Source organism: Arachis ipaensis, chromosome B1 (assembly GCF_059453495.1).
Source record: "Arachis ipaensis isolate K30076 ecotype BB chromosome B1, ASM5945349v1, whole genome shotgun sequence".
Taxonomy (NCBI): Eukaryota; Viridiplantae; Streptophyta; class Magnoliopsida; order Fabales; family Fabaceae; genus Arachis; species Arachis ipaensis.
In genome coordinates this window covers 144,979,486-144,989,095 of record NC_142436.1, presented here as the reverse complement: position 1 = coordinate 144,989,095, position 9,610 = coordinate 144,979,486, and the positions used below count along the sequence as shown (strand labels likewise).

Genomic DNA, 9,610 nt, shown 5'->3' with positions numbered 1-9,610 from the left:
AAAAGAGAAAATTTTACTGAAATACAACAATTGCAACTTCCTTACGTGCATGTCCTGATTTAATTTATATGTAAACCGTGGTGGGTAATCACGGTTTCAAATTTATATATAAACCGTCCTAAACTGGCACGGTTTATGAGTGAGTTAGAATGAACATAAACCGTGGTAGGTAACCACGGTTTATGAAGGCAGAAATTTGCTTATAAAACCCTCTAACCTGCCACGGTTTATGAAGCTTCTTGTAAAGGCAGAAAACCTTATTAGTCGCCACGGTTTATGAGGAGAAGATATCACAATGGCAAGTGAGGAAGAGAGTTTTCTTGTCTTAGTGCATTGCTCTGGAAAAATTAAAAGAAGAAAAAAATATGGTGTGAAGTTCACTAACAAAGAACCATTGAGTGTATTCATCAGTTCATCAAGCACTTTGTCAGATGTAAAGAACAGCATCTTGCAGAAGCTTGGGGTATTTGGGAGCAAATGGGTGAAGAAGCTATTCTACAAGATTCTCATCGCAATTGTCTCGACCGGTGTTAAGTATAATACGTTTGTGTTAGCGGCTGATGAAGATATTAGGGTTCTGTTTCATTGTGTTAGGAGTTTTCCGGAGGTCAAAATACACGAGCTGTATGCGAAGTTGGAGGTTGGTGTCGATAGTTCTGGGGCATCAGCTCCAGTCATAGCTCGACTGCCGCGGGCGGTGCGTCTAGTTCGATGCCTGCGGCCGGACCATCTGTTCTGCAGGTCGCATCCCCTTCCTTCGCGGCTAATTTAGATCGAACGGAGGCAGTTGGTTCTGTACCGTTGGAGAATCCTGGGGTCTGGCAGCAGGCATTTGAGGTGGATACCGGTGGTGGCATGATTCATGATGTTCAAGGCTTCGGGGAACCTGATCGAGTAGAGAATGCAATGCGGGACGATGACTCTGACCATGAGCCTGTAGATATCATTGGGGACAGCGATGATAACATAGTGCCAATCCACATATGCAGCACGGGCCTTCAAGTTCTGGAACACAGCAGTACCCTCCACACTTCTCCACTCTAAACTTGGAGGCTCTGGGTCAACAGGCGGACGGAGGTGCTACAATTGGGGGTTCTTCTACAAAATTTCAGATTAGACAATCATTCCAGAATAAAGATGAAGCTGTTCTGAGTGTGAAGGACTATAGCATCCGTCGAGGTGTTGAGTACAAAGTCTTGGAATCGGATCATCTGAAGTATCATGGAAAATGCAAGGAGTTTGGCAAGGGTTGTAGTTGGTTGATTCGCATATCGCTTTGTGCACGAAAGGGCACTTGGGAGGTTAGGAGGTACAATGGTCCGCACACTTGCTTGGCCACCTCTATTTCCAGTGATCACCGTCAGCTTGATTACCACGTTATCTGTGTAAGGATTTTTCCGTTGGTTAGGGCGGATGCTGCGGTTATGGTAAAGGTCTTGCAACAAGCAACAGAAGCCGATTACGGGTTCAGGTCTAGTTACAGGAAGGTTTGGATGGCAAAACAGAAGGCAGTAGCACAAATATACGGAGATTGGAAAGAGTCGTAAGCCGAGTTGCCACGTTGGATGCTAGGGGTACAGTCTACCATGGCTGGGACAGTCACTGTGTTGAAGACCTCTCCTGTTCGACTTGGGAATCAGGTCGATGAGTCAACGGTGTACTTTCATCGTCTTTTCTGGACATTTTCACCCTGCATCGAGGCCTTCCGGCATTGCAAGCCCCTCGTGAGTATTGACGGTACCCACTTGTATGGCAAGTGTGGAGGCACGTTACTGTTGGCGATAGCGCAGGATGGGAACTCGAACATTCTCCCGATAGCATTCGCCCTTGTGGAGGGAGAAAATGCGGAGTCATGGTCATTCTTCTTGTCCAACCTACAATCGCATGTGATACCGCAGGAAGGTATCCTTGTTATCTCTGACAGGAACGGCGCTGAATGCTGATGCTGAGGTCCCTCCTACTGCAAACCATGGGTCAGATGGAGAAGCTGCAGGCTCATTCAGATCAACCGGCAACTAAGGCTGAACATCCTGACTCGGTGGCTGGTACTCGGCAAACTGGGAATGAACCTCAGACATCTGTGGCCTATAATGGGTTGCATCGTCGTCCCTCAGCATGTCTGCTATGTCCCTAAAGAACTCTGACTGACTAACAGGATCCTCGATGTCCATGCCAATGGCCGCAGTAGTAAAGTCAGCGAATCCCTGTGGCCCCACACTATCGAACATCTGAGAACTACCCCCTACATCGTAGGTGGGCTGATCCATCCCCAAACCATCAACATCCTCACCATCAGCGTGCTGAGCACCATCATCCCCAGCGGAAGGTCCTCTACGTCGAGGAACACGATCATCCACAACATCTCCATCCTCAGCACCACCTAGGTCATCATCCATCGCGTCGTCGAGCCATCGCCACTCTCGATCGGTGGCACGTCTGCCTATACGCCAACGCCGATCCACTCGTCTGTTGTCCAGTCTGTCGATAACCTGCACCCTGGGAGGTGCCTGCGACGATCCTCTGTGACGAGCCTCCTCGGTCAACACAATCGGTCTAGGATCATGAAATGCAACATCTGGAGACAGGAATCTGTGGGCCACATGGCACCACCAGTCCAAGTACTCAGCTGATGGACCCGGATTAGCTACTCGATCGACCGGTATGACTGAATTAACCCTGTTCTCCCAATGCAAATTTCATTCCTGATAATATCTGGGGAACCATCGATCTCCACCCCTTCCATCCTTCGCATGGAGCCAATCTATGTTCAGAGCCAACTGAGGGAGATGCTAAACACTGTCGAACTGTGGTACCACCCTATCCACCTGATGCCACTCAATCGCAGCAAAATATATTAGGCTAGTGACCGCCGTCCATAGCCTACGGTGCTTGTCAACAAGTATCTCCGGATGAACAACAGCAGCAACATCGGGAGAAGAATAAGGCTCTCAAACAAACTGTATCGAAGAAGGTAATGTTAGGTAAGACCTTAAGAGTAAACATGAACGACTACTTGTAAGAATAATAACTAAACGACTCACATCGCGAACACGCAGTCTATCCAAAGAAAGGCGTGCAGACACCAATCTTTGACCCCCTGCATCGTTTTTCGGTAGATATGCTGCCCACTTACAAGTTTCATTGAAAGCATGTAATAGGGAACGACACCACATGAAATTGAACAAGTTATGGACCGAAAAGAATAAACCATACCTGGAGGCCAGCAAAAATCCGAACATCTCAAAACCACTGGGTTTGAGACTGGGAAACCTTCAGAAAATCCAATACTGTAGAAGCTGTAGTGGCCCGGCCAAGTTAACAACGTTTTTGTTTGTCCCAGCTATATCGGTTCAAGTCGTCCATCGATGCCAAATAAGGCAACCATCGAAGGTGAACCCGGTTTGCGTTCTTGTCTGCAAACAGCTGAGAGGACAACAACATCAGAATATAGGCATGCGCGTATATACGCACGGTATCTTCATTAGCATCTGCTGGGAGAACCCAAAACCTCTCATAGAACCATGTGTAGCATACTGTCATCTGCTTGACTTTATTCTGCGGCGGTAACTCCCCAAACAACTCGCGAAACCACACCCATGCGGGTCTTCCGTTCTCCATCAGATTCTCAAAGTCAGTCAGGCACCCACTAACGGCCTCCCCATCGATGGGCAAACCCAGCTGATAAGTCACATCTTGCAAAGTGATAGTGCACTCCCCAAACAGCATGTGAAAGGTGTGGGTCTCAGGACGACACCTCTCAACGAATGCACTAAGTAGAGGCTCATCAACCCAGAACCACTGACTGTTCAGCCTAGCCAAGTGATACATGCCCGCGGTCTCCAAATACGGTATAATCTGGTCGTGTAAAGGCATATTCTGTTGTCTCCTAACACCGCTAATAACCCTAGTAGGCTGCAAAATGTGGATAAAGAAATCTTCAACATACGACCAATACTAATAACAACAAATATAATTTAAAAAAATTATTATACACCCACGTTGGTTTTCTATTTTCTCTAATAATAGTGATAAAAATAAGAAAACAATGACAATAATAATAACGACAATAACAATAGTTACTAAGAAGGATAAGACTAACATTACTATGAATAATAATAACAATAATACTAATAATAACAACAATAACAATATTAACAATACCAACAGGAATAATAATACTAACAACTCCCAATAATAATAATAATAATAATAATAATAATAATAATAATAATAATAATAACAACTCATAGTAGTAATAATAATAATAATAATAATAATAATAATAATAATAATAATAATAATAAGGTTGTATAACTAATCTCGACGTATCCAGCCACATGCGCAACGCCATTTAATCGGTACATGCGAGCTTCGTCACCCATAGCTCCACCACCTAACTGGTTCAAAACCTCAAAGCCTCACCCTAAACCTCAAAGCCTCCCCAGATTCTCTCTCAACCACCCAGCTTCAAAAAATTTGCTTTGCCTCATATGTGATCCGTGATGACTTACAGCAGATAATGTATATATAGTACTTCACGCATAAACCCTAGTAGCCAACAGGGTTTTATGCTCACAAAGTTCCTTCATAAACCGTGGTGACCAACAACGGTTTCTAGCACCATTTTTCAAGCGTAATCTGTGGTAGCCTACCGCGATTTATGTTCATTGTTTCATGCACATAAACCGTGCCAACTTAGAACGATTTATATATAAATTTAAAACCGTGGTTACCCACCACGGTTTACATATAAATTAAATCAGGATATGCATGTAAGGAAGTTGCAATTGTTGGATTTCAGTAAAGCTTTCTCTCTTTTATTTTAATCAAGTCAATTGCCGTTTACAATAATTCAATTATATCTATTAGTTTGAATGATTATTTATGCGATTAATGTAAAAAAAAAAGTTAGTTTAGAATAATATTTATAGAATTTAATTTTGATATACCATTAATTTAAAATAGTTTTATATGTGTATCTAATTATATAACAGCACGTCAACAAAAAGTAACTATTTTCACATTGATCACGTGAATAATAATCCAAAACAACGAATATAATTAGATAATTATGTAAAAAATTTACATTAATATTAAACTCATAATACAAAAATAAAAAATATACATCCTTTCCATCGTTGACATTAATAATACAATTAAGAGTAATGACAGGAATTTTAAAAAAAGAAGAGAGTAATCATAAGAAAGGTGACCGTTACCCAAAAGCTAGAACTTAATAAGATGGAAAGTGATAATCATATTAAATGTGACCGTTACACAAAAGCTACAGCATATTTAAATTTTGAAGTGTTCATTTTTTAAATTTTGTAGCACTTTGCTTGTAACTACTTCTTCTTCTTTCTCTCTCTGCATCATCGCGACCATGCCGCTCAGACCCATTGACAACGCTCTTCCAACAACATCACCACAACACAGACCCAAAAAACAACCCAAAATCTCTGTTCCCATCAAGAACCAACAATGTCTATCCGAGAATGACCCAAACAAGGTTCCCTTGCCCTCTTCTGGGGATGCCACCATTGATTATATCTCCTCTGAAAACCTTGTGCCCATTTCGGACCCTGAAGACAAGATTAAGGTAAGCCCTCGTTTCTGTTTCTCATTCAAGCTCGCTCCTTTTTGTTATCTGCACCCATGGGTTGCGGCATTAATCTGTTGATTATTTGAAAATGCAGAGCTTGGTTGAAGAATTAGAGTCTAAGAATTGGACTAACGTGTGTGAATCACTTAATGATGTTAGGCGATTTGCGTTGTTCCATTCGTCTCTTCTATTTCCTATATTGTAAGGAATCTCTTCTCTTTGGTTCCTCTCTTTTCAAATTTGTTTGTGATTCGAGCGAGGAATGTCTAACATGAAGTTGTGAACAGGGGAAAAGTTGTGTTGGTGGTGGCCAAGACCATGAAAAATCCTCGCAGTGCTCTGTGTAAAACTTCTATTATGGCTGCTTCCGATGTCTTCAACGCCTTTGGCGACAAGTTGCTTGACCCTTCTACCTCTGAGGCATTTGATGGCATGGTGTGTGTGGACTCACTTCCTCTTTCTTTCATTCTTGATCATGTTTTCTTGTTTCATGGTTTTGGTTTCACTCAGTTGATTAAGAGATTGAATTTTATCTCATTGTTCGAATTCCAACAGCTACTGCAGCTGCTGCTGAAAGCATCGCAGGATAAACGGTTTGTGTGTGAAGAAGCAGACAAGGCACTCGGCTCAATGGTGGACTCCATGACCCCTCTTCCTCTCTTTCAGAAACTCCGAGCATATGTTAGCCATGCAAACCTCCGAGTCAGGGCCAAGGCTGCCATATCACTCTCCAAATGCGTCTCCAAGATGGTATAAGTTGCTGCTTCCTTGTGCTGCTTATTTTCAGTGGTGTTTTTGCCTTGTTCCTAAGGGGTGTGAGTTTGATTTGATGCAGGAGGGGCTTGGAGAAATGGATGAATCTTGGTTGGCAGAACTGATTAAAGTGGCAGCTGATTTACTGAACGATAGATTGCCTGAGGCGAGAGATGCGGCTCGGAGTATCGCCACTTCAATGTATGAGGCACTCACCAAGGACAAGGAACAGAAGCTGGAGGTGTGGCAGAGCTTCTGCCAATCCAAGTTGACACCAATTCACGCTATTTCAATGTTTAAGATAGTTGGTACTTGAAGCAATATTGGGTATTGGGTGTATTAGTACGTAGTTTTATAGTCATATAGCAGATATCCGAAATTTAGTTCTGTATGCGAAGTTCCTAAGGCTCATGATGCTGCATGAGTAGGAGGAGTTTTGTTGAATGTTGAAATAAAAATTTGTTTTTCTTTTTACAGCTTGTCTCTCGTAATGAAAAAAAGCCATGTTAAAGAAACTAGCAGATTGATCATTAACGAGATACAAAGATTTCCAATTCGATTTCTACTCCAAAAATTTTCGACTACTTCCATTGAGTTCATTCCATTTATACAATTGGAACAAAAACTCTGAGCGATATTCCATATATAACATTGTGATTTTTCCTATTCCCATGATCAAAGAATTCTACCAAGATCAAAATAACAAGCACTCTCTTGACGCTGTACACAACAGCAATTGCTGTTTCTATAATGGTCATCTGGATGTGATCACATTTTGTCATTTTGATCATGTTCAATTAAAGAGCACAAGGCCTTCTCAGCATCACCAAGTGGTTGCCCAGCAAAGAGTTGAAGCTGCCTCTTTTTCACAACTACTACTTTCTTGGCACGTGACAATATTTCTTCTTTGAGTTCCTGTCGAACATCAAAATTAAAAAATGATTGGGCAGGGCACTCACCATATAGGGTATCTTTCACAAGTCGTTTGAGATTCTTACTTGTATTGACATCGGAACAGCATCTGCACTGAAATCACCCAACTCCTTGAAAGAGGACTCTAATAGAAAACAAAAGTTGTTGGCATCAGCATGATCCTCAAAAGCAACAATATAGGAATCTTCACCTTGGTCCTGCCCCTTAGAACCGATCTTTACGCTATAGATCCCTTTTGTTCCTCCGTTGACGCCTCCTTGCATGAGAATTACCTTCAAAAGTAAAGCAACTTGTGTCAAGATGGTTAAACCAAACTTGATAATAGTTGATGATAGAACAGAAGAAATTGCAAAGGTTTCCATAACTATATAAGAAAGTGGTGTGTATCACTATCAATGGGTAGGTATGCTAGATCACTTCCATGCTTAAGCTACTGAAAAAGAGTTTTGCTGCACATACTAGAACATAACGGAGGTTGAGCCACCACGTATCAGTCTCGGTCTTTTTCCTAGCTAATCCATTTCTTGAACTGCCATTTATGTTCTGCAGAACATCCTTTTCAAAACTAGGGTCAGTGTCCTGCTTTTCTTCCACAAAACTCTCAGAATTTTGTTTCCTCGGTTCTCTCGATTGTTTTAATTCAACTCCAGACAACCCAAAGCTAGTCTTCCGGACACCACCTAAACATATTAACAAAATACACAAAATCATGCTAAGTTTATTATAAGCCAACCTATTTGTCACTGACTCACTGGTTGCTTCTCATAACTCGGGAGAAGACACCACCGAAATATATTCAAGAAGGATAATAATATGTTACATATTCATTGTTGTAATTGTATTCATTCGAATTCAAATTCAAACTCATGGAAAATGAAAGATGTATGAATAAACAAACTCATGGATGACAAGTTCATAACACATTACTGTTGTTTGCTTTTGTTGTTTTAACTCCAGCTTTTGGCGTCTCCAGATTTCTTTCCAAATTCTTCCCATTACTTAGAATTGCCTCGGACTCTTGAGCAACAGACTCTCCTCTTTCTTTCAGTGGAACACTCGGTGTACTTGCCCGTATCTCGTCATCTTGTTCAGTCACTGGCTTATCTTCATGTGATATTTGTGCATGATGAATATCATCACTCACAGAACTAACAACCTCCCTTCTAACTTCTGAATTTCTATCTTTGGCATCAGGTGCTTTATGATCTCGAGTCCCGGGAAATCCCTTGGGAGTTTTTGTTGCCTTAGTCGAAGAGTACTTATATTTAAGCTTTTTCTTGAACATTAATTGCTCATTTCCTTCATGAGCATTCTTATTGTCATTCTTAGACACTCCACCAGCTGAAGTATCCTTATTACCATTGATCCTATTCTGCAGCTTCATTAAGCGTGCACCAATCTCTCTCTCAATACCAGGTTTAGGACTAGAAGCATAACTTAAATCGTCATCACTTTCATAATCCACATCTTCATCATCATCATCTTCTTCTTCATTCTTCTTCTTCTTCTCCATTCTCTCAATTATCCGAGCTTTCCTTGCCATTAACTTAATCTCCTCAATTTTCTTTTCCCTCACAACTTGACCCATCACACGAAGCACATTGCTACCAGTAACTGGCTCACTATTCCCATTTCCATTGAGCAAAAGATCTCTCTTTTCGCTTCCATTTACCTCAAAGTTCCCATCTTTAGTTCTCGAATCGTAATTCATAATAAACAAAACCGACAAAATCGCCTGATACACAATAGCCCCAAGGAAACACACACCGCCAAATTTGAAGATATCCGAAGCAGAAACTTTACCAGAAACATCCTTGGGTTCAATGGTGGCCTCGGAGACTTGCAAGTCTTCCAAATCTTCAGCTTCTTCGGTGGCGTCAGCGGCATCAACTTCGCCATGAGTCTCCTCGGATGGAGCCTCAACGGAGAGGAGCTCGTTTTCTTCAGTGGACTGAGGGCAGGGAATAGGAGCAGCGGGTTCTAGTGGTGGTGAAGGTTCTTGGGGAGGAAGGGGAACGACGGGTTTAGGGTTTAGGATTTTCAGAATTTTGGGTCGCAAATGATTTTTCCTGCGAGTGATTTTTGAAGGGCGTGAAGATACAATTGACAAAGCTAGAACAACGGGCGGGGTTCGTGTGGAGCAGGTGGAAGGTGCAACGAGGGAGAAGAAAGTGGAATGGGCACGCGTCATGGGAGAGAGTGTCAGTGGTTTGGTTGCTTCAAGATTTCGGCTTTGAATCGTTTCCTTCCATGCTGCAGAAGGAGAAAGAGTAGCAGCTGAAGCTTGCTTGCATTCTCTGCTATGGTGGTCTTGTCTTTTTC

General features: G+C 42.1%; 3 protein-coding genes across 5 annotated transcripts; 2 read left to right on the top strand and 1 right to left on the bottom strand.

Moving 5' to 3' along the window:
• Positions 1-295: 295 nt before the first annotated feature.
• LOC107614208 (uncharacterized) lies at positions 296-1,547 on the top strand. The gene is made up of 3 exons (XM_016316440.1): positions 296-697; positions 742-936; positions 990-1,547. The coding sequence occupies exons 1-3, from the start codon at positions 296-298 to the stop codon at positions 1,545-1,547; spliced, it is 1,155 nt and encodes a 384-aa protein (XP_016171926.1).
• Positions 1,548-5,266: 3,719 nt separating this feature from the next.
• Positions 5,267-6,829, top strand: LOC107638646 (ARM repeat superfamily protein). The gene is made up of 5 exons (XM_016342004.3): positions 5,267-5,599; positions 5,697-5,803; positions 5,890-6,037; positions 6,158-6,352; positions 6,438-6,829. Exons 1-5 carry the CDS (start codon positions 5,384-5,386, stop codon positions 6,669-6,671), a joined length of 900 nt encoding a protein of 299 aa, XP_016197490.1. The 5' UTR covers positions 5,267-5,383; the 3' UTR covers positions 6,672-6,829.
• An 85-nt stretch (positions 6,830-6,914) lies between these two features.
• On the bottom strand, positions 6,915-9,610 carry LOC107638616 (ABC subfamily C protein). Of its 3 annotated transcripts, XM_088502063.1 has the most exons (5): positions 8,216-9,601; positions 7,748-7,968; positions 7,479-7,560; positions 7,354-7,412; positions 6,915-7,270 (listed from the first exon to the last, which is right to left on the bottom strand). In XM_088502063.1, exons 1-5 carry the CDS (start codon positions 9,477-9,479, stop codon positions 7,124-7,126), a joined length of 1,773 nt encoding a protein of 590 aa, XP_088358189.1. In that variant the 5' UTR covers positions 9,480-9,601; the 3' UTR covers positions 6,915-7,123. The 3 variants fall into 3 exon arrangements, with proteins under 3 accessions (XP_088358189.1, XP_016197451.1, XP_088358190.1); XM_016341965.2 differs by having other exon boundaries at positions 7,354-7,560; positions 8,216-9,610; XM_088502064.1 differs by lacking the exons at positions 6,915-7,270; positions 7,354-7,412 and having other exon boundaries at positions 7,433-7,560; positions 7,654-7,968.

Excerpts from the sequence above, each read along its gene's own strand:
- LOC107614208 (XM_016316440.1), top strand. The coding sequence starts at position 296 with ATGGCAAGTGAGGAAGAGAGTTTTCTTGTCTTAGTGCATTGCTCTGGA. Across the intron at positions 698-741 it reads TAGCTCGACTGCCGCGGGCG|GTCGCATCCCCTTCCTTCGC; the intron begins GTGCGTCTAGTT and ends TCTGTTCTGCAG. Across the intron at positions 937-989 it reads ATGACTCTGACCATGAGCCT|CACGGGCCTTCAAGTTCTGG; the intron begins GTAGATATCATT and ends CCACATATGCAG.
- LOC107638646 (XM_016342004.3), top strand. The coding sequence starts at position 5,384 with ATGCCGCTCAGACCCATTGACAACGCTCTTCCAACAACATCACCACAA. Across the intron at positions 5,804-5,889 it reads TCTCTTCTATTTCCTATATT|GGGAAAAGTTGTGTTGGTGG; the intron begins GTAAGGAATCTC and ends AGTTGTGAACAG. Across the intron at positions 6,353-6,437 it reads CCAAATGCGTCTCCAAGATG|GAGGGGCTTGGAGAAATGGA; the intron begins GTATAAGTTGCT and ends GATTTGATGCAG.
- LOC107638616 (XM_016341965.2), bottom strand. The coding sequence starts at position 9,479 with ATGACGCGTGCCCATTCCACTTTCTTCTCCCTCGTTGCACCTTCCACC. Across the intron at positions 7,969-8,215 it reads AACAACAAAAGCAAACAACA|GTGGTGTCCGGAAGACTAGC; the intron begins GTAATGTGTTAT and ends TAATATGTTTAG. Across the intron at positions 7,271-7,353 it reads CTGTTCCGATGTCAATACAA|GAACTCAAAGAAGAAATATT; the intron begins GTAAGAATCTCA and ends GATGTTCGACAG.